At 38.7% G+C, this 24328-nt stretch overlaps 1 protein-coding gene across 21 annotated transcripts; it reads right to left on the bottom strand.

The window, feature by feature from the left end:
- Nucleotides 1–821: 821 nt before the first annotated feature.
- FRRS1 (ferric chelate reductase 1) lies at nt 822–22446 on the bottom strand. 21 transcript variants are annotated; one of them, XM_074597112.1, is made up of 19 exons: nt 22154–22334; nt 21274–21354; nt 20964–21123; nt 16255–16296; nt 14376–14571; nt 14012–14148; nt 12679–12773; nt 11923–12073; nt 10896–11075; nt 9869–9967; nt 9160–9307; nt 8496–8612; nt 7588–7703; nt 7211–7297; nt 6160–6257; nt 5921–5979; nt 5062–5205; nt 3841–3992; nt 822–3735 (listed from the first exon to the last, which is right to left on the bottom strand). In XM_074597112.1, exons 3-19 carry the CDS (start codon nt 21075–21077, stop codon nt 3643–3645), a joined length of 2028 nt encoding a protein of 675 aa, XP_074453213.1. In that variant the 5' UTR covers nt 21078–21123; nt 21274–21354; nt 22154–22334; the 3' UTR covers nt 822–3642. The 21 variants fall into 21 exon arrangements, with proteins under 21 accessions (XP_074453213.1, XP_074453215.1, XP_074453222.1 ...); XM_074597114.1 differs by having other exon boundaries at nt 21274–21351; XM_074597121.1 differs by lacking the exon at nt 21274–21354 and adding an exon at nt 20863–20922 and having other exon boundaries at nt 21103–21123; nt 22154–22332.
- Between the last annotated feature and the right edge of the window lie 1882 nt (nt 22447–24328).

Genomic DNA, 24328 nt, shown 5'->3' with positions numbered 1-24328 from the left:
TTTTCCTCGATGATTGCCATTCATCTTGAGTTGTTTGGAAAGGGACTTATCCAGGTAGAGCACAGTTTACACACAGGACAAAAGAAAATAGGCCATAACTGTTCAAACAAAAGCTTAAGCATAGACATCAAATAAACACCCATTTCATAATGTCTTATCTGTGTGAACTGGCCTGAATTTAAGAGCGAGTTTCTTCATAAAGCTTGAGAATTTTTCTGATTAGTTCATCTAGAAACACTTCCGGTTTTGGACATCCTTTACACATTTCAACCTCTCACTGACAGATTAAAGAATGCAAGCAAAATAACAATCCGTTATTTGAACAAGAGCGCCACGTAGTGTTACAAACCATGACAGAAAACAAAAGGCAGACAATCTCTCTCTAGCCTTCCCAAACCTGAGCAAAGGAAAAATATGCGCATTATTACACTGAATATGAAGTCTCCCCATCTTGTGATTTTTGACAAAACAGAAAACAGCGTAGCATTCAGTGTAAGGAAGAAAAAGCAAGCACACCTTTTCTTAGGTCATTCTGCAGCCTGCATGTCAGCTAGCAAAAGGAGAAAAAAAAATAATAAAGTAAAGCAAAGTAGCAGTAAATTACATTGCATTTGAGCTATTTGCATCAGTTAGTTTTCGTTCAAAACATATACAAGAAACATGATTTGTAGTTAAGTCAAGAGCAGATGACTGGTATTTGGAGGCTGCACCTAACAACTTAATCAAAACAGTAAACTACTTGTTGTGAGACTGATCACAAGTTTCTACTTGACTGGGAGTGTTTGCCTGTCTAGAAGAACCCAAAAAGAAATATGCGAATGTTGATTTGTCATCACAAGTTTAATCTGAGCGTAAAAGAGAACATTGAAACCTTCTTGATCTCTTCCTGTAAAGAAGTTTTCTTTACTTCAGTGGGATTCCTTTATGAACAAAGCAACAACAATATTTTATCATTCGAGAAAAAAAAAAAAAGATATATACACACACATCAGCCACCATTTTCTCTAGAACCAACCTGCCACCTATTTTCCTGCTGATATCAAACACTTCCATGGACTTTTTCTTCTTTGTTTTCAAAGGAGCATACCAGAAACTTCAGAAGACACTATGATACTATGACACATTGCTTCCTCTTACTAGTCATGCAGGAACATGTGAACAAACACTGCACAAAATTAACAAGTCTTTCCATCAAATAAGTTACAATACTGCACATAAGGCCTCACATAAACTATGCAATATTGCTAGCACTGGGAAGGAACAAGTTATCCAAAGAGCAACTGACAATTTTGCCAACTTTAAAGCTGTATTAGATGTGGAACAAGCATCTTTTTTCTTCTTGATGAAGAGAGGCTCTGCAGTACAGAGAGAAACTATTTTAACATTCAATTTCAATAGGAGGTTCTCCAGGAGGCATTCAGATAGCTTTAATTTATAAAACAACATCTACAAAGAAAGCAGACAATCCATTTTGCTGCTAGGCAAAGCAGCAAAAAAGACTATTATTTTCTAGTTTCTATTTGACAGCATTTTCACCTCACTAAAAGAGACAAAAACTTTTATTAAGATATTTACATTCGAGTTTTAAAAAACCTGTGTTCATTGTCACATGAAAATGAAACAACACACAGTACAGCTATTGTATTACAGAAAGAATTTGGCATTGGCTTTAATTTAAAAAGACATCAATTGTGCCTAGGTTGAGAGATTTTCTTCTATAAACTCGTGGTATACGAAAGAGTCCCCCAAAACTTTAGCACTAGATGGGCCTCTGATTCCCAGGCTTTCAGGATCAGAGTTCTCTAAAAAACCCACAAATCTACAGTTAGTCATATACTTCTTGCCCTTCAGTCTGGATTTTGCCGTATTTCTTCATAGCCCCCCACTCCCAATCTGCACATCACTTTTCCAACTTCCAGGAGGAAGGGGGGGCGATTCAACTTACACTCACTTGTACTCTGCTGCTGCCACTGACAAAGGGATTAATCCCAGCTCTATAAATGCTCCTATTGCTAAATCAGTTACTTGAGCAGCCAAAATGAAGATCACTGACTACTTGTAGCTTTCTGAATATGACTTGTCCCTGCAACAGGCTGCATTGTGGATTTGGGGAGATAGAGGAAGAGACAGAAACAGACAGCTTTAGTAAATGGAGAGAACGACTACCTGAGCCACGTGTTATGTATGTTAGAGCTGGCCATCAGGTATTACAGAGATGTTGCTCTAACAGTCTATACAAAGCCAGGCCTCACTATTTACTATTCTATCCAGTACTCCCAACACCTTTATTCACAGCTAGCTTAGTAGCCCTAGGCTGAAGGCATATCTTGAAGCGTTAACAACTAAAAATCGATACTTTCCAGTATTAAAAATGAAGAAGTGTGGAAGCAAACTGTTCAGAGCAGCAAAACACAAATGCAAAGCACTGTACTGTATGGCATATCAAGGGTTCATTTCCAAGATGCCATTTCCATATTCAGGCAAGCCACAAACCAAAGAAGTTAAACAATATAGTCTCTTTCCATTCCCTGTACCTAGTTCATATATTTAGATAAATATTTTGTTGACTAAAAAAAAAAAAGCCCTCCCATATTCTTATAAAGACAGTTCTGTCTCCTAGATATGCTGACTCAAAGGACTCTCGCTTAGCATTAACGGAAGTTGCTTTTCCTGAAGCCAGACCAACTCCTAATCTACATTTTGCTCAATAGCACAAATAAAACCGAAACATTCCTGATCAAATATTTTCACTTCCATTTAAGCATCAAGTGGCATAAATCCATCTTATTCACAGGAAAAAAAAAATTTGGAAGCCACAAGCAATCAAAGACAGCAAAACACAGAAATCCATACACAGAGATAGGTTCTTCGTGCTTGAGTTTTGGGTAAGTACAACTAGTTTTAATGCACTTATACTGCAAACAGGTTTTCTCTTTATGGTTTAGAAGCACTGAGGGTAACTGGACAGAACAGTATTTTGAGTGAGGCAAATGGTGGTTTTACTAAAGGACTGAAGTTCCCAGACCTATATGCTTGTGTAAGTGTACTGCTCTTAGAGCAGAGAGAATATTTTTTGCATTTAACTGCAAAGATAGACAACAGCATTTAGCTCATGCATCAATCTGCATTTGTGACAGTTTTTCACTATGGTGTGGTGGTGGTTTTTTAATGCACAAAACTGTCATGAGCAGGAAGTTGTCACATCACATGCCATTAGAACACAGTAGAGTGAACAGACATGGTAAGATTCCTGATCAATCTTTCCAGTTTTCCCAGTAACATTCACAAAAGGTTTAGGGAAATGACTACCAAAACAGCATTTTCAGCACATCTTCTCAGTCTTCTTGACCTATAAGCTTCAATCAAGTTAATTACCACACTTTAAAAAAATAGAGACTTCATTTCTTACTCAGGCAAAGACTCCCATTAAAAGTCCCATCAGAAGACAGCTTTTGTAAGACTGCAGCATCCTTCTATAGATGTGAATTCAAGTTCTCCCTAACACCGAGTATGATGCACATGTGCTATTATTCTTCAATTACATCTTCAGGGAGATGTTGGAGGGAAATCTGTAACAGAAAGCATTCCTTGCAGGTTTTTCAACTGCACAATATTTCATCATAAAATTTTCAATGACTTATTTCATATTTGGTTGATTGCTGCCAGGAAGGCAATGAGGAATACCGCATTTCCACAGACATAGATGGTTAACACAATCTGTTTAAACAGCCGACCCTGCAAGAGAAGGGAAAGAAAAGCCATAACAGTGTCGGTCTTTTTATTGGTTTAAATAAAGAACCATCCCATCTCACAGTAGTTAGTTACAAAGTTGTGACTTACCTCTGCTTCTGCAGATGTGAGCGACTGCAGTATCTGTACTCTATCATCCTCTATCACTTCAACTGTTAGTGGGAAGGGAAAAAAACCACAATTAAGTCTTCTCTTAAGAGGAAGGTTTTTTTCCCCACTTTGACACCGCAGAAGTCTTGAACCTGTGAGTAATTAACTAAGTCTTACACAGCATCCAATTTGAAAAGCACTTGGAAGTCTCATTTGGGGTTTCATGACCTGTACTATCATGCTCACAGCACAAGTGAAAATTATTCTGGAGCTGACCTACAAAAAGTAACTTCTGGACACTGAAGCGGCAAAACATTTTGTCTCTTTTGCTAGAGTGAATCATCAAAACAGTTAGTTTTGAACTGAACAAAACGTTTGTTTGATCTAAAACCTTTTCCTTTTCATCTTAAGAAAACTAGATTTCATTAAGAAGTATTTTCCATTAGACAAAACAAGAACATTCATTGTCCAAACATTTCAGGTTCATTTCTCTATTTCTAGGAATTAATTACTTCAGTTAAATTTAAGTTTACATCTTTTATAATCACTACTTCTTCATGTGCCACCTTACACAGCCTCTTATCTAATCATGCTTCTTCAATTCTGCAGTATCTCTGCCATAGATACTGGTGATTTATATGTGCACAGTCACCTCCTCTCAGTGACACCAGCCAGTGAAGCTCACAATTTCCAATGAAGTTACTACCAGTTTCCACACTAGACATACTGGGAGCCGGGATTTCACTTTCATTTCCCTGTTCATTCAAAACTGAAACTGTTTGTGCTCAAGTTTCTGATCATTTTGCTCATGCAATAAAAGCCATTCATACCAGCAATTTGTCACAACAAAATGAGACTAAATCTTCATGAATTAACCTGAACTTTACCTACCCATCCAGGATAAAAATCATGGCAAACAGTGATAGATTCTTGGAAAATACTTACGCATTTCAGTCTGCCCCTATGAACTATGGTTTTAAAAATAAAAGGCTACTATTTAATGGCACAAAACCAATTTTTCTAGAACACTTTAGTCTTGAAAACTGGTTTACTCCCATATTTGTTTTTACAGAAGATATGACACCATGACTCAAAAGTTATTCCCTTTCAGCTTCCAAGTTAGAAGCCAAAGAACACCTCCTGAAATTCAGTCAACACTGTCACGTATTTTTTGCACAATCCTCAGCAAGCAAGGTAATAACAGTTTTGTTGGGTTTGTACCTTTACGTACGAGACAGTAGCTGTGTATTTCCAGCAGAAGATCAGTACCGACATGCCAAGCTACAAAACCAATCATTGTGTAGGTGTCCCATGGGTCTGGGAGGTCAAGTGCTGGTAGATCCATTCCCAAGAACATAGTCACCACTAGTCAGTAAAAACAAGATAAAAATACACTAAGAGTGCTGTATCAGGGTAATTTAAAAAAAATGCTCTCAGCACCTTTGGCAACAGATTTCCCATGAACTGCCTATAACTGCTTGGGGAATGAGGTTAAAGGAGTCCATGGAGCTAAAAGCTTTAATTTTTTCGCAGTGTGAGGGGGAAGGCAGGAAGGAACGGAGAAGGCCAAGATAGTTTTCATTCTCCTCAGTGCCCTATCACATCCCAGTCACCCAATCACTGGCATTTGCGACTCTACCAACAAGACCACAATCACCGCAACATTTGTGCATAAGCTGCCTGTAGAAACTTGCATTATTAATAGAATTAAGCCCAGCTTCTGGTTCCGTAAGTGAGTTTCCCCTCCTCCACTAAATAACATTGAACTATGTTACTGTCAGAACACCATCCTGGTCTTCCAAGACAAAAAGAAATTACCCAAGATAAGAACAGGTCCTCATTACAGAGATCTTTCAGATTTGTCTGTAACCTCTTCGGTTTTACATAGTCACTTTTTCTGCCTAAAGCTGTACCTGACAGACACCTAAAACTTACAAAGAAGATGGCCAGCAAGAAAAAGAATCTTCAGAGATGCCTGGACTGGATGTCCATAGATGTTTCAGATGAGCAATAGTCCAGACAATGAACAAAGTTCCTTTGAATCACTTAATAGGGACTTACAACTGTTACTCCTACTCACCAGCTAGTATTCTAGCTGTCGTACCAGTACTCCAGTGAAACCAGTTAAACAATTGCCTCCTACAAAACAAGGAAAAGCGTTTTATTGATTACGTAATTTGGGGGAAAAAAAAAAGAAAATAAAATTAAAAGAACACTGTTACCTACTTTAAAGATATCTTTTCAATGTAACAGATTTTTTTAAAGAAACAAGCATACTTAATTACTGTGACTGTAACTTAATGAGTTAGTTGTGAGTACCTTGGTGCATGACGAGATGGTCTGAAACCTGCCATAAGTGGTTGAAAGATTGTCAGAGCCATCACGGTACAGCCGAGATAGGGATGAAAACCTGCTTGCTAAACACAGGACATTTTTCTTTAATACCATATCTATATAAAGATACAGAAAAAAATACCAAAGAGCTGATAGTTTTCTTTATGCTTCTATTAGTAAGTTACAGTGGAGCAGCAGTTTTGACTGGCAGAGGTGACAGGCCACAGTAAGCTGCCCTGCAGCTGGATGGAGATTGTTCTCCTCGGCAGCATGAGACACCAATAAGTCTGCCCAAGGTTTGTCCCACCTTTTTGCTGTATTGAGAAATTCTACCTTAGGAAGAGCAGAGAGCAATATGACTGTAGAAGCTACGCTCCAAGCTCTTCATCCTCAACCCTCTGCCTTCAGGGGAGGCCTATGTTTTAACTCCGCCCAGTACTGGTCTCCCCTCTCGCCCTATCTGTTCTAATCTTAACCCTGAAACATTTTGTTTGATTTCCCTAGCTCATACCTGTGACCATACCTTCTCACACCTTTAATTCAGATACTGCCTAGATTTTCCGATTTCTGATATACCCTTGCACCAAGTATTATACAGGTGACAGCAACAGGTATACAATCTCTATCTATCTAATGTTTGTTACAGACTAAGCTTAATCACTGGATACAGTCACTCAAGTCCAAGTTCATAACAACGCTTATTCCCGGCAGGTTTACCACTTTAACAAGACAGTTGTCCCATCCTCACTTCCTTACCAAATTCAAGTTCTTTAAAGAAATGGGGAGAAGACTGATTTAGTACATAAAGAAACCATGAGCAAGGACTTTATTTGGGAGAAAGAGGAAGAAAGGAAAGTACTGAAGTTTTTCAATTGCAGTTAAAGCTTGCTAAGATTTGAAGTCAGCCTACTTAAGGACAGCTTTCACAGCAATTTCCTTGTCAATAGCCGTAACACGTTAGTCATCAGTGGACTTCTCATTCATTTGGTCCAACTTTACATTTGAGTGAACAAACAAAACAAAAGCACACACTTACTTTGCTCCAACCTCCTCGGTATATAAAAGGCAGCACAAAAGAAATACTTGTAAGCACGACTGTGGTCAACATAAGCATACGATGCACCTAGAAAATTTAAGTTTGCTTTTAGAAACTCTACAGCTTTCTTAATACACCATTAAAATACATTTAACAGATCTACAGTTAAAGATGTTCTTAGTGTCCTCTTTAGACTTTGCTTTTACTAGTAAAGTAGGTGAACTTCTGATTTGTAATTGTTCCATATTATAAGATTAAAGAAAGATAAAAAAAGCACACCAAGTTTTATCTCCTATTTCTTGGATGTAGTAGGTTTATAATTCTGCTTACAATAAAGCTAGAAAATATGGCTGCAGATATGGGGAGATTTTGCCCACCTGAAACCACATCTCCTTTCCAAACAGGAATGAATGAGACCAGACAGGTTTGAAGAATCGTGCAACAATAACACCAATACTAACTGTGGTAATCCAAGCGACGAACATTAGCGCTCCTGAAAATTGAAAAAAATACAAGGTAAACATAAGTAATTTAGCCCCATACAAATACACCCTCAAGGACTGTAATAGTTTAGTCCATACGCATGTGGTCAGAATTTACCAGTGATAAGTTTTTAATCGCCTCATTCAGACTACAGCTTTATAGCACTTATCTTGCTAGAGGGCAGAAACATCCACATAAAAGATAATCATACTATGCACACACAGCACGACAGAGCAGTTCTGGCTACTCTGCATTTAATACGCCAGTACAGTCAGTACAGACTGGTGAGAGATGCTGTTCCATCACGAACTTAGATGTCAGAGGATGAAAGGTAACATTTCTTACAACATGTTTGACAACGAATGACTGACAGTTCTCTCATGGGCCTACTTTAAAACCCAGTACCGTGAGAGAAAGAAACTCTCATTAACTTCAATGGCTCTAGACTGTCAGTTAAGGGGTTTCCCATTTCAAATAGAATTAAACCAATAATGTAACTAAAATAAATTAAACCAGAGAGAAAGAGGTAAACAGAAAAAAGTTCTAATTATAAATTTAAGAGAAAAGACAAATGCATGTTCATTCTCCTGGGTAAAAAGAATCTTGTAACACTATTCTTGAAATGAAAAATTAATAACTTTATTCTGTTTTCACAGTCTCAAATCTTGCTAGCCAACAGTATATATAACATGAGTGCCAGAAAGATAAGAGAAAATACCTACTCTGCAATAATGAGGAAAACTTAGCTCTCCAGTCTCAGCAAGTCTAGAACTGGAAGACAAAAGCAGATGTTGCAACTTACCATGAGCCTTGATAAGGCGTGGGGACCTGGAACCTCCAATATCCTGAGGAAGGCCTGTGACGTTGTATATTCCATTGGTGATCAGAGGCTGGCGATGATGTTTGTATATTCGTCCACCTAAGCAGTGACATAAAGTGGTTAATTTATGGCTGATGAAAGCCACTGCACTTGTTAAGTGTGCCCACTCCTTCTTTATGAATGCAAGCCCTGTTGTGACCACTGAGCACAATCATATAAACTAAGTCTCTGACACACAATATGTGTTCAGACACACAAGTGTGTGATGACACGCAAGAACCTAAGATGTCATCTAAGCTGTCTTGCATAGTTAATGTACAAGAACCAACTCACCCCTGCGCACATAAGATGCGAAGAATAATTCCCTTTAATGCTAGCCTCCATTTCAAAAAGATGTAGCCAGCTCTCAAGACCCTAACAGTTCCCAGCATAAAGTGGGCATACAACACGCTTATATGAATAAGTTTACTATAAATTCCAAAATCAAACCCATGATCCAGAAAGGCAGTAAGAATGACTGGACTATGCGCCTCAAACTCGGAAACCTTAGGTCAGATACCAGTTCTCATCTAAGGTGTATCTTACATAAGGATTACTAACGCATTAGAGCTGTTCAAAGAAAAGCAGCCACATGCAAGTCCTTTACCTTCACTAGCTTCCCCATCTGCCAGGAAGATATAGTAACTGGAATCCAGATTAAATCTCCCTTTATAAGTAGGAAGACGAATACTCCTTCTAAAAGAACACTGAAGAACACCATCCACAAGCCTCCATGACACATCTTCAAGGGCATTCTGTGAAACAGGAGACATTTAATACCCAGCCTTTCCAGACTGGCAGAGTAATTGGCTTAAAAGTAACCCCGCAAAAGGCAAGAGTGTCACTGGCGCACAAAGAAAGAACAGCAACGATCAGAGGTGGAGGGGTGTGGGGAATAAAAGTCTCTTGCATACCAACTATCAGTAAATCAATACAGCAACGTAAGGGTTAGAATGTATTACCACCAATTTTTCCAGCTTATAACAACAATCTCCCCTTTCCTTCCAAACTTTAACCCAAGATATATCAATTGCAACTGCCGCCCTAGCAAAGGGACAGAGTAATAACAGGCACAAAATTCCTCAATAGAGTAAGCTCCGACCCGGTGACTTATTTTTAAAAGTTAAATTTAGACTTCTAAAGGTAACATTTATTAGGAAGTAAGAGCCCAGCCAATCTCACCTTGAAGAATTATGGATCCACCTTATTAGCTACAGCTGCTGTACAAAATAAAAGCACAAAGCAGCAGCAGCAGCATACCATTCATTACTTAAAACCTACACTTGTGGAAGTGTCTTAGTTGTTTTCAAATGTACCTCTGAATCCAAAACAGGAGGACTTCGCCCCTTCAGATGGGCAGTGCTCACATGAACGTGGTGGTTCTCATTAACACACAGATATGCATCATCACCACCCTGGAGAATTTAAAAGAAAAAGGATTTATAGCCCAATAAAAACCACTACTGGAAGTCTCCAAAAGCTCTTTGATTTAATATATGAAACAAGACCCAAGAAAGATTTCTCTAGCTGTCAAGCTATTATTTCCCAGCTTTCAAACACTTCACTATTACAGAGGAACCACATTAAGTCAAACAGATGACACATAGTAAGGCACATTATGATTTACACTCTCCCCTTCCCAGGGTAACAACCATATTATCAGAAGTTTATTTGATTGTTTAAAATTTACTAAATAAACCAGACAAGACAGAGATGGATGCTGGTGTTATTTAAAAACCCTCTTTAGTTAAAAACATAGTCTACAGCTAAGGTTTTCCTAATAGCTGTAAAGACGAAATATTGGTAAAAACCTAAGTGTTCTCGCATTAGGGACATGAATATAAACAGCATCTCCTTTGTGCAATTGTTAGTTTATGTATTATGCGTTTGTCAACAGCATCATCCCTTCATTTTAACACCAATTAGAAAAAAGATCTCTAAACACTTTTTAAGATTGAACAGAGTCACTCCTGTACAATGATGAAATGCAAATGGCTTTCAGAAAGTATAGCAACTCAGCTTCTGACAGGTGAGGGGTTTTAGCTAGGTAACAAAGAAAGATTAATCTAATCAAGAATTCCAGTCAACTACTGTACAATCATACAGGTTGGATTCTGCTAAGACAGATATCCACAGGGAAGTTCTACTGCAAATAGTCACTCCTGAGCTAAAACTGAATATCCACCTATAAAAGGCAACCTGTGCTTCAGCACTATGGGAGAGAAGTTACTTTGTGTGACACCTAGCAGCATCTCAGTTTTCCATATGCATGTTTTGCTAGAGTACCGTTCAAACTTCACTAAAATCACAAAAGCAACTAAAGAACTAGAATAGCACACTCACCATCCACTGGTCATGGGACAATGCAAATGCTAGATACCCTTCACTTGGACCACTCATTTCAATAAATACTGAGCTCTTCTCTTGTTGGAAGGATAGAAAAAAACAGGAAGCACTTTCAGGATCACAGCTGGAAGGGTTCCTAATGCAGAACTTCATACTTCCACAACCTGATGCATTAAACTAAACAATTAAGCAAACAAACAAGTCATAAACAATGACAGTTTCCCTCTTCTTCCTCCCTTTCTACCCCATATACAAGAAAGCATATAAGGAACAACAAAGAAACACCATCTATGTCTACATACTGATCTCTTAACCCATCCCTACAATTACCCGAGGACTAGTAGGTAAAATGGTGCTGAGTTCCAAGCTGTACTTTTACTCAAGTTGAATTTTCACTTTAGAGACATTAAAATTTTAACCACAGGAAGTTTCTCTGAAGTTTTTACTTTCTTTTCAAAGTTATTCTATTATAGAGAGATAATATCAGCTGTAGGATGAGGGAGAAAAGAAGGGAAGACCAGCTTTTTGTTTCCTTTTTAAAGTAGCAATTCCGCTGATATGCAATGAGAAAATACATGGATTAGAAGTCACACTTATTCTGGATCGAATAGTGATGCTTGCTCAGTCCATTCAAGAATCAGTAATGGAAGTCAGTAACATAGATGAACTCACAGAAGGAAGTTTCTGAGCCTGCAGTTAGTAAGTAGGAAGTTATTAGTCAAGAACAGAGCAAGCCTTTTCCCCTTTCTCGTCCCAGGTATGCATAATATTTTCTGACCATTAAGTTCTAAATATTCCATCAACTTTTTGACCCACATGTGGGGTGACAACAATTAACCCACACAAATTCAGGCAACTCAACTAACACAACAGGGTAGCTGTCTATGTTCTTGGTCTCCAGTACCTAGAGTTACTCATCCATCATCTCTCCCTTTCTGTCAATAGGATGCATCAATGTGATTTCATTAAATTCCATTAACCACAAGCATTAAAGATAACATTATTTAAGTTTATAATTACTTACTGGTTTTGATAAGTAGGAAATTGGGTGTGAAGCTGATATAGCCTCCGATGTTGCATGCAAAGGTGTTGTTGGGGACAAAGCATTAGGCTGAGAAACAATGGGACCAGGAATCTTCACCCAGAAAGTCTTGTATTTCTTCACAACTGTGGCTCTTAAAAGACATCACACACACAGAGTCGTTACTGTATACATCAACAGCTGACTGGTACTTTCAAAAGAGAACAATGAAAAGCTTCTATGGTTTGTTCAACTTATTTGTAAAACACCCATCTTTATCCAGAGCTCTACGACTTCAGGGATTGAAGTAGGAAAATGCCTGAAATCACAGTGGATTACAACCTCAGAGACGAGTTGCATAGATTTTATCCATTCTTTCCCAAAAAGCTAACAGTGTAACAGGATTGTATACATACCACTTTGTTAGGTACAAGCAAAGAAAGAGATTCTTAATACTGTATATTACAGGCATGAGAAAAGTGAGCAGTTAACCAAAAATACTAAAGGAAGTAGTCTCCAAATCCCCTTCTACTCTCCCAGCAAAATAAAAAAAAAAATTCAAACTAATCATCTCCAAGCTTTCCCTAAAGAACAAGTGTCTGCATTAATGTAGCTTCCGCAGCGAGTGAGAAGTGTTGATTTTCAGGCTATTAATCCAAGGATACTTTTCGTTTGCCAGCCAATATTTGACACAGACAATGGTACCAGTTTACCTTATTTGCATTTTAATAAACTAGAACTAATGCTGGATTTACTTACAGAAACTGCACACGTTTTGGTGCATCTCCAGGAGCAATCCAATAAACTTTCACATATTTCTTTTTTGCTTTACTTGTGTGACTGACAGCTGAATTCTGAAAACACACACATATCGTGAGTTACACAGTGGATATGCATCACAGAGATTTCAACTAACAGAGTTGTCACAGGCTACAGCTAAATCCTAAACAGACACCACACTGTTACACTGCACAGACCTAGTCCAACTGGCTTTTTCCCAATCAGTCATGATCAACTCAGAGGAAGTCTACCGCTGAAACTTAGACATACAAACAAACTTTAAAGCTAAAAGGAACAACTAGAGGTCTTTCAATACAGAAGACAGCAGTGATGAGACAGAGGTTCCTGCAGTGTTAATGCAGAAATGGTGTGATAATCCTCCATTTTTTGATAGTAAGAGCATGAAGAGATAGTGCAATGACTGTACAGAGAGAACAGAACTAGTATTTCAGAGGACAAAATGCAAAAGCAGTCTTGGGATCAGAGCATTATTTGCACAAGATAAACAGATCAGACACAGCACTGAACTAAGTCCTCAGACCACAAAGGGCACAGCCCAGGCATCCCCATGGCTTCACAGCACTGATGAATGCACCTACCACTGGAGGGCAGGTGGTAGAAGTAGAGAGGGGGAAAAAAACCAATCACCAAACCACAAAAAAAAAACATCTAGGCAGACTGAGAACTTTGTCCACACCAGCTCAGATGACACTGTACATGTTCATAAAGTTCAAGCAGGTTGCTGAAGCACTAGTCAGAATTCACATCTCTCTCACACAAGGCAGAATCAATTTATCAAAAACGGATATTGAAGATTGTGATCTAACCCAAGGCTACTAAGAAGGCTCCATTAACAATAACCACCAGAGCAACACCAAAGATAATAGCCTATTGTAGTGTTTGTTTTCCACAATAAGTGATCTAAACTTTCCTTGCTGTAAGACCTTTTCTCTGTCCTTAACAAGCATGGAAAATGCTTCAAAACAAATAGAGGATGCCCTCCTCTTTTTAATATTAAGTACAATAACCAGGAATACACATTCTTTGTGCACAAGTAAAAATCATGTTATGAATGCTGCATCTTTCTGCAGCAGTCAATAGCATTCTACCACCAGAATAGTTTAAACAGCTTGTAAGAATCATCTGAAAGAGTTGCAGTGAGCCATGCCTCTATACTGCAAGTTAGACCAATTTCCTGAGAGACTTCCTGAGCTCAAAGAAGATTACATAGCTTAGCTCTCTCCTATTACAGATCCACTCTAGTACAAACACCTCAGCACCTGATGTCCCATTATAAGACACTAGACTATACCTTGGTACGGCCACATGTCAGAAGCTGAGAAAGTCTCCGGTCAACTAACACGAAAGAACCAACTGCAGGGCTATCCAGGTGTTCTGCATCCCGGGCTTGTATGAAAAATCCTTCAAAATCTGGTCCAAACAGATGAACTGAAGCAAGAAGGGAAATAAATGTAAGTTGAAATATTCTCCAGAGGAAGAACAAAATATTTTTAACAGTGACGACCAGAAGCTCATTTTACAGGTACCAAATGACCGCTTAAGGGATCACCTGAACAAGGTTCAACTGCTCAGATAGATCTAGTAGAGCTAACTGAGCAGAGATGCTACAACACAAAGAAACAAATTAAACTCTTCAGCTATAACTGACACAATACCTTCTATGTTGTCCCCTGGTTTAAATTCAGTCCCGTTCACTGTAATGGTGTGCTCAGGTGACGGCTGTGGAGAGCTACCATGACAGGGTATCATGCTGGTGCAGGCTTCTCTTACTTTTCCACTGGGATAGCCATCCACAGGTGCATACAAGCAAATAAACATCCAAAGAGCAAAAGCAAGGCCAGGCAGCTCCATCTATATAAAGTAAGAGTTACAGGCAATTAAACACAATAAACATTTATATTACAGATCATCGCTCATATTTAGACGAGTAAGTTGATACCAAAATTTAAAGACATATTTAAAACAAAAGCATGCATGAGAAGACACCATTCTGAGCTGCAGAAGCTAAGAGTAATGTGTGCCTCTGACAACTGCGAGACTCTGCAAGAATGTTCACAGATATCATATTTCAGGCTATCAAGAGTATAGATAGTAGACAATCCTTCATTCCACTGGATGGATTTTTTCTCTCAGTGCATTTTGACATCACTTTTTAAATTTCTTTTGCTTACACCTCTCCTATTTTCTCTCTCAAAAAAAAAAAAAAGGCAAGTCCCTTCAACATCTGCACAGGACAGATGGATCTTAGAACATGTTTTCATTGATTTATAAAAGTCCACAGTACTGAGGAACTACATAGTTACTACTGAGATCACTTTTCTATTAATCATAGCTCCAAGCTGTGCACCATTACAGACTGCCTTTTGTTTCCACAACTCGTGTCTATTTCTTCACATATGACAAATAATTCCCAGGTTAACAAGTTCTTCTTTCTGCAGGGAAACTAAAGTTGCCAAATGTCAGAAATAGATTTTATACACGCAAAAGAGTGGGAATTTGGTATTAAGATCTAGACAAAGGAATATGTATGTTTGTTGCAGACAAGCACAAGACTTTTCCTTTGAATGCTTCCTTTTGGATATTGGACTGCCAGACAATTAGTCAAACAACATCACTGCTTGTCACACTCTTGTTAAGGGAACAGTATACATGAAAAACATGTAAGGTAGTAGAGAAGAGCCTGAAACAGTTATATGAAGCCCTAATCCCAGCATTCATCATACGATGTTTTGCTCTGTCACTATACTGCTTTCAGAAAAGCTGTGGTAATTGTTTTGTTACTCAGCAGCATGCAGGGTTTACAGTTGTATTCTTGTTCACAGAAAGCCTTAGCCAACAAGAAAAGCGTTCGCATGTCCAACAGGCAGGGAGAAGAGAGAGACACTTCCTTTCAATCCATAGACACAAGAAGAGGGTTATCAGCTCTAGTGGAACATATATGAGGCAAGTAGGTCTGCCTTCTGGAAGAGCCATGCCCATTTTGCACGAAGTGATAAGAAGTATCAGGTTATGAAGTTCCCCGACTGCACGCATAGACATGAAGATAAGGAAGGCACAGAGCCATTTCAGGCTGAACTCCGATACGTAAAAAGCAGTGAAATGAAGACAAGGCCTGTTGTTAGTCTTACACACCCCAAGAGACATCAATATTAACTTTTCCAAAGTTCTCATACATTCAGTGCTAAAAATCCACAATATCCAGGACAATGCTAGATTTGTACTTCAACATAAGAGCTCCTCAGCAACATTACACCGGGACACAGAAGAATATCAGAGGGGAGAGGGGGTTAAACAGTTATATTTCAGGAACTAGGAAAAAAAAACAACACTCAACTCCTCCTCACCAATATTCAAGATAACATTATGATAACAACTTTAACGTCTAGTTAAAGTAAGCCTTTCCTTCTAGTTCCAATACTTCTTCAAACTGTCCCAAATCTAAATGTGATTTTATTAATAAGTTAAGGAAGCCTACAGAAAGCTAAAAACTAAGGTTCAGTATAACGGTGACGTTAAAGCAGCTTTTATACGTACCAATGAAGTCTTCAAAACAAGCTGCTGCCAGAAGAGATAAGGCTGCATACCGCAGAGACAAGAAAAAGAGTAGGTTAGTAGTCTAGTTTAAGTAGCAGAGGATGTGGTAGGGATTTAAAACAAAACAAAAACATTCTTTGGCAGACTCAAAAAGCTCAAAAAACATTTCAAAAGCTTACAGAAGAGAAGGAAGCAGCAGCAGAGATTAAAAGAATGAAACTGAATGAACTGAAAGAAGTTTTGTACTGAAAAGCTATTTTTTTGAAAGCTTTTTTATTTTTTAAACAGGGTTAACTGTAAAGGAGTGGTCTTCTCTATGCACATTCAACAATGAGGGCTAGGTCCTATAAAGAATAACAATTTCCATATTAAAATTTAGCCTTCCTCAAACTACACTTATTCAGTTGCCTTAAGAAGTCCTTCTCCTTGTTTAATCTGGAAATACGTTGTCACACTCTGCATTCTCTACTTACACAGTAAAAGAGGCAGAAGGAAGATAGGAAGCACTCTTATAACACTAATCATTCTGTGGTTAAAGATTCGTTTTGTATTTTTAGGAAAATATCTCCTAAAGTGTTACTGTAGGCAAAACAGTACAATAGGCCAACATTCTAGACAAGTCAAGCTTTAAGAAATTATTCCTCAATTTCAGATTAAAGAACTCTGGACTTTAAATCAAATAACATAGTAAAACCCTTAGTATAACCAGCAGAACTTCATATTTTAAAATGTAGTTTGGAATAGCCAAAAATAGATGTTTACAATCACTCATTTGCCATCTCCAGTTCGGCTGTGCCTCCCTACCCCCTTTTGCAACATGCACTCCCACCCTCAGCCTTCAGCCAAGGCCTGTTCACAAGTTGTCTTATACCAACCATAACGGGCAAGAAAGACAGGGACACAAAATCTGAACATACAGGAAGGAAGAGGGGAAATTCAAGAAATGCCCAGAACTTCCTCATATAGGCAGGTTAAGATGTCTCTTTAGCTCTAAAAAAGTACCTGTTGCAAGAGCATGAAACAATATGTCATGCCCTCGTGAATGTGACAGTCTTGCCAAGAGAAGGAAAAAGTGAGTTAGTCTGGAAAGCTGAGAGCATGTATCATTAGTATTTCAGAAAATTAACAATATTAAAAAACACCTAAAGAAGATACCTACATCCAGCATAAACAATTCTTAGAAGGGAAAAGAAAAAGTATCTTTATACTCAGGCTGAAGATCAATAAGCAATTATATCCACACTCAACCAAATATCTGCACAACAGATCATCTGTTTTGCTAAACAAAAAACCTAACCAAAGAACAACAGTTAGCCACCAGCACACTGACTCCAACATAAAAGTCACTCCGATATAAAACAGATACCTCTTCTTCTGAAAGATTACATGCTTTCCTCTTTTCTCTGATTAGAGTTCTACAACCACAATAGTGTTATTTCCCCTCTAAGTGATGTTGTCAGGAATGACTGCATTTTTAGAGATTTTAGCATGTCATATATACTACAATGCAGAGTAGTTATTTAGAATTAGAGCTAGCTCTAAAAGTTTAACTAAATCACACACAGAGGTACAGGAATCAATGTTTGTAATAAGTGAATGTACAATAAACTGTAAAATATGCAACTTTTTTCTGACATTCCTCTTTGCAGGAAAAAGCAGAGGAAGACAATTAAATCTCATAACTACATACAAAAGTAAAATCCTGAACAAAAACCATTAGGATTAGTGCCATGGAAAGGATTTGTTACAGAGAGGTTAGGTTCAGGAAAGCTGAAGTGTGATATGTGAATTATTCTTCACCTCACTACAAAAGAATAAATGCCTTTTAAAGAATAAAGTAAAAATAAGAACAGTTCTCTACCTGTACCAAGAAGGATCCAAGAGATTGATCAAAGCTATCACATCTTACAGGACCTGTCACTGTATTATTCTACTCCCCAAAACATGGCTGAATTAAAAAAACACCATTAATTTGTGTTCCAGTAAAGATGAATCAGCAGATCTCTGCAGCATCATCTTTTCCTAGATAAGATCAACATAAACTGCGTCAGAAACTTAAATCACCAAGCATTGCCACTGAAGCTAGATTGAAAATAAGAAGCTATGCTAACTTAAGTTTTGAGGTGTGTAAGCTGTGGAACAGTCTGCTATTACCTCAGGCATTTGAAAATACTCTCAGTTGCCACTATAACTTACTATAAACTGTAGATTTGTCCTTCTCGATAGATTTTGCTTTCAAATTGTATGAAAAAAAAAAAGCTAATTCTTGCAGCATTTTTCAACTGGTGATCCTCCAGTGTTTTTAACTTGCTGTCATTTGAACAGCCTAGAAGACCAACAGGAAGTTTATGGATTTCTGCACTATCCAGTGACTTGTTTTCCAAGATAAATGCATTACGTACAATCTCCTTCCTCTACCCTGCCTGCGTGCCAGGTGCACACCATGCAGTAGCATGCATCAGTAAATGCCCCAGTCAATGTTACAAGGATGTGATGCAGAGCGTACCAGCTCCTTAGTCTGAGCACGATCACATAACATCAATTGCTTATTTTACTTAACCTTGTACTATGCATGGGCTTTTCAGTATGTTATACACGACCAAAGATAGAATAAGATCCAGGAGTCCTTTCTCTACAAATAGATTGAATCAAAATTAGTACTGGACCTTAAATCAAAAGTAGTACCACATACTACATCATTACAGTGTAAGACAGTTGTTCAAACCACTACGTTTTATACCTTTATATAAAATGGAAAAAATACTTCAACACTCATTAGTTTGAAGCATGACTGCAAATTTCTTATTCCCTCCCTCAGTATAATACATAACTCACATCCCCTGGCAGGAAAGAAAGCTTCACAACAAGTTTATTCAAAGAAACTTCATCATTACCTGCAATTCTAACAGTGTTTCAAATATCGTGTAACTTTTAGGGCAAACGGAGGGAGGGAGAGAATTGTGTACTTGAAGCCATTTACAATACAGCCCTCTAATTAACAGAAAGCCAAAAATTACAGAGTGACAGTCATCTTCTCATCACCCTTGCCAAACTTGGGCAAAATGCTTTAGAAAGAAGTTAAGCTTTTCCAAGGAAGCTGAGTAATCGGAACGTCCATTAATATTTATTTCATATGGAACTTGATTATAACTGTGAAATTCAATTTCATATAGAGTTTACTCAATACTGACAGATGACTTCTAAAGTAATCAGTCAAGCATTTCTTGAGCCATACTAACAAGTTGTCTTATATGTTTGTTGGGTAGGTCAGAACTCAAAACAGAAATAGAGCTTTTTTGTTAGAGTACCCTTTTGGGGGAACTCACATTGCACACAGCCCACCAGGGATTCAGAGGAAAGTCATGCAGAAAAAAAAAAAATCAGAACAGGAATCCTAAAGGTACTCCATGCATGGCCAGTTATTCCAACAGGAGTGGGATACAGAGCAGTTATTTTAAATGAGGCAGCCAAAAAACCTGACAACCTACAACAGATATTCCTGGAAAAGTGAACTAGAAACAACCATTTCAGTTATTATGGAGATGAAGTAGCTACCATTCTTCATACTATGATGGACCATGACAAGACAAGAACACCTCTGTGATAACTCAAACATTAATGGTTAAAGGCCAGAGTAATTATCTGTGGCTTAACCTCAAGAGATTCTGTCTGGCAAGGCAGATACGGTTTGCTTATAATAATAGCTACCAGCTTTTGTAAAGTACCAATGCAATACAACTACGCTTGTCTGAACATTTGGAATTTATCATCCCATTCATTCAGGAGTCATCTCCTTCTCCTCCTAAGGAGGGCCGAGGAAAGAATAAGAAATGGTTGGAAAAAAAATGAGTGCTGTAATTTTGGGAACAGAACCTTTAAAAGCCTGAACCAACTGTACCAAATTTTAGTGTGAATCTTTTCATAATATTTAGTATACATGGGAATTTATTCTCCTGATTACATCTCAGGATCCTACAGTAACTGGATTTGGATAAATGGAGACCAATAAGTTACTCCCTTCTGTGTTGAAAAAACTCCTCAGTCCCTGCAGGTATGAGCAAAGAAAGCCCTGGTAGCTTTCCGCAAGAGCACAATTTTCACACACAAACTTGGGCTCTCTTCACAGAAACTATCTTTTCAGCTGTTTAACAGAACTTCATTAGCTGCAGAGTATAAGATCTAAAACTAGTTTCAGAAAGGAAGAGGAGATGAAAGGAGGAGCAATGCAAACATATTGCCAATTCAAAGGTACAAAAACTATCATAGCCAGAACTTTTCTCCTGAGAACCACCAGACATGAGGGCAAGCAAAGAAGGAAAAAGCTGTCAAAAACTTTTTAGCAGAAGCTGTATTGACAGAAAGTGTTTATGCCATGTCTCTTCAGAAATATATTTTTTACAAAGCAAAAGTAGACAGCCCTGCTGTCCAAGAGTCACCTTCCCTCTGAGTTTAGTGGAAGAGCTGGGGTTAACTTATCCTGCTCATTCAAATGTGGTCATATCACAATAGCTGGACTGAGCAAGGGCAGAAAACAAGTAGTGTTCACATTCACAATAACTCATTACTTTTAAATACAAACACACACACAATATGACAAAACATACACACCTCAACTTCTTGGTCTTTCTACTCAGGAAATATCCAAAGAGAACTTCAAGGCTTTTGCATCTGAAATGAATTTTTATAACAGTTTAAGCATAGGTACTTACCTTACAGCCAGTCCTTGTGTTACAGCAATCAAGTCTGAGTAAAATCATCATTGCCTTTCTCCTTACAGCAAGGCAACTTATACTACATTGTAACCTCCTCTGTTTGCCTTGCATCTAACAGTATTAACCTTTATCGTACCCGGGATCAGAGGAAGTTCGTCTGAAAGAAGAAACAGTACACACACAAAAAAAGAAACATTTATAAGAGCATTCTTTACTTCAAGGCACACATTTCATGCTGCTTCCCAAGCTAAGCCCATAAGACCCTACACTTCAGCTGAAGCGCGTGAAGTTGTGATGAAGCACTGACCTTGCAGCTTCCCTTGCTGTATCAGACATCCACTTCCACAGGCCTCAGAGTTTCATATTCAGTAATTATTTTAATTATCTTCTAGTGCAGTTGGGGGAGCAGGGGGAGGCAGCAACCCAAAATCAAACAAACCACAACTTTTTGATACCTTCTTCTTCAAAGCACAAGTTGGTACAAACTTGCAGTATGATTTTAAAGCATTTACTCCCTATCAAAGTGACAGGGATAAGCAATCTTATAAAGGAATATGATAAGTTTGCCTTTTTTTCCATATATCCCACCAAGAACGAACAAGAGGCAAGGATTTTGCCCTGTTGTTTACTTTGATTATTTAACTTTCTGTTGTGCAGCTGCTCTGTAGATAATCTTTAAGGCCCCAACCTTGCAAACTTTTATCTATATGAAGAACCCAAAGTTGCAGGCTGACCTAAAACCAACATAGTTTGTTAACAAACAAATACAGCTACAGATCAGCGCATTTATTATAACAGTAACCACACAGCCATCGCCTATGCATTTTAATTAAGAAAGAATAAAGTAATATTCGGGTAACATTAAGAAGCAATCAAGAGGCAAGAGGAACATGGCTGGTGTGGCTTCCAGACAAAATAAGCCAGTTTACCTTTACTCATTAAGGCAAGCAGGCTTAAGAGTTTTCCCTACAGCAATTCAGAAATACTTGCATGAAAAGCAGCAGCTACAAGGTACTTCATCAAGTTTTAGTCTGCTTCACAGCTGCCGTATTCTATTAAGCACATACAGTTCTCAAAAAGCTCGCAGCATCCACACTTCGAGCACTCGCTGCCGTCAGTTTAGCCAAAGCGCTGTGGAGCCACAGCAGCTTCTCCGGGGCAGCCCTGCCCGCCGCGCCGCCGCTCACCGGCAGTCCCGGGCTCGCCTCTCCTCCCCGGCACCACTCCTGCAGCAAAGGGCGGCGAGAAAGCGGCAGGCGGGGGCCAGTCCGCCCCCTCCCCCTGCTCGATGCTCTCCCGGCGGCACGGGTCGCTTTTCCGGCTGCGGGGGGCGGCCCCGACGCGCTCTCCCGCCGAGGAGGCGCAGGGGGAAGGCGGGGCCGGCGGCGAGCGGAGCCGTAGGGCCAGGGGCCGCTGCCGGGAGCCGGGCTGGCCCAGTGCCGGGACGGGCCAGCGTGCGCGGAGAGACGCGCTGTGCTCTGGGATAAGTCGCTGCCCGGCGTGAACCCCCAGAAGAACCGGGGTCCTGCGGAACGCGTTAAGGGCACGTAATTTCTCTGCCGCCTCCAAAGGCTGGAGGTGTTGACGAGCGTCCTGGTTGCGCGCTTGGGTCTTGCCCCGTGGGTTTTACGGAGAGATTGTCCTTGTAAAAGCTTGCAGAGGTCATCTGCGGGGCTACTCGTATGCCTAAAGGTGTTCATATATAGGGGCTTGCAAAATCGGGTTTTTCTTATCAAGAAAGCAAATAAGTACCGGCTGTAACTGGGAGTTTGCTGGTAGAAACTGCAGTTAACTTACACAGGCTTCTCCAAGCTCTGTTTTTCTGCATTTTATTCCAAGTCCTCAATTGCTCACAAATCAAAGCAGCACAAAAAGACAATCATTTAATAAAAATCCAATGGGAATTTTACACTCACACAGAGTAGAAATACTGTCTTTTTGTTAACAAGCGCTTGACTGGAGGGCTCTGGTAATTCAGTTGCTTATTAGTAGGTCTCAACAGTTCTAGTGATCTCAATACTATTAATTTAGTCATCATTTCATAAGAAGTACTATCTACTAAATATAGCAGGCTTGCAAATGCTCTGTTTGTGTTTTACTGTTTTCCCGGTTTCTATAAAAGCAGCATTAACCTTAGAGGTACTCTGTAATAGCATATTATAAGATATATTTAATGTGAAAAACGATGATGAACCACTTTGCCTAATCAGACGAATGCTTTTACTGTTACACTTGTATCATCTTGCTCATGGAAGTCTTTGGGAAGCTGAGATCTCACTAAGTGTACAGCAACTGAAGAAACATAACACATAATCAATAGCTTAAAATTAAATATGGATATTTCCCCCTAGCTGGGGAAAAAACCCCAAAACATACAGTTTGCAACAGCCATTCATAAAGTCACCAAAATATGAAAGAGTTTAATAAAATTGTAAGCCCAAGTACGTACGTGCTTTACTAAGTGCTTGTGTGTTTCTAATTAATTTCCACTGAAGAAAAACAGCCTTCTTTGCAGATACATTATTAGTATGACAAATACTAACATAAATACATTTACAGTATGAAAACTGGTGATCACAGTGACCAATACTTTTGACAATATTTAGGTTACTAACTTACACAGATTATAGTATGAATTAATATACAAATATTTTTTAAGATCTTATTTTAGGGTCTTGGCCCACTGACAGAATGGAGTCTATACTTCTGGAACATTGTTATAAATATAAGAATATATGGAAGTAATTTCCTCATTCTGTTGGAATCTGTATCCTGTTGGAATCCTGTTGGAAACTGTAATCAGAGTTTAAGAAAATAAAATCATTTATCTGTGAAAGGTAAAGTGGGCAAGGGAGGGAACACTGTTTTGCTTCTCATTTTACAGCTTCTTTTAATTTCAGAAGGTGTTAGCTATTGCTAAAGAGCCATAAAGCAAGAAAACCAGGAAAAAAACGAGAGAACCAGGAAAAAACAGTTACTCTCTAACTAGTGAGTACAAGTACCCATACTTCCTCTGCACAGGCAATCATAGATCTGTCTGGAAGGATTCTTTTTAAACATACTAGTCTCCTTAAAAAAAAAACAAAAAACACGGTTCTACAGCCTTAATAAAAATATTTCCATGAAACAGTACTACATGCTGAGTTGTTAAGTGTCAATATCCAGGTTGAATCAAGGAAATAAATGCATTTGGATATATGAACTATAAAAAGTAAAGTGTATTGCAATTATAGTTCTGTTAGTGTGTTCATAATAATTCTGTATTTATTACAAAGCAGAGGTTTCTAGCTTAACCAAAAGATCAGTTAGAGACATAGAGGGCTGGGGGTTGGTTTTTAATCTTACTTCAAGCCTGAAGAGAG

This window comes from Larus michahellis, chromosome 8 (assembly GCF_964199755.1).
Source record: "Larus michahellis chromosome 8, bLarMic1.1, whole genome shotgun sequence".
Lineage (NCBI taxonomy): Eukaryota > Metazoa > Chordata > Aves > Charadriiformes > Laridae > Larus > Larus michahellis.
Note: the sequence above shows the minus strand (reverse complement) of the source record. Positions and strands in the feature narration are given on the sequence as shown.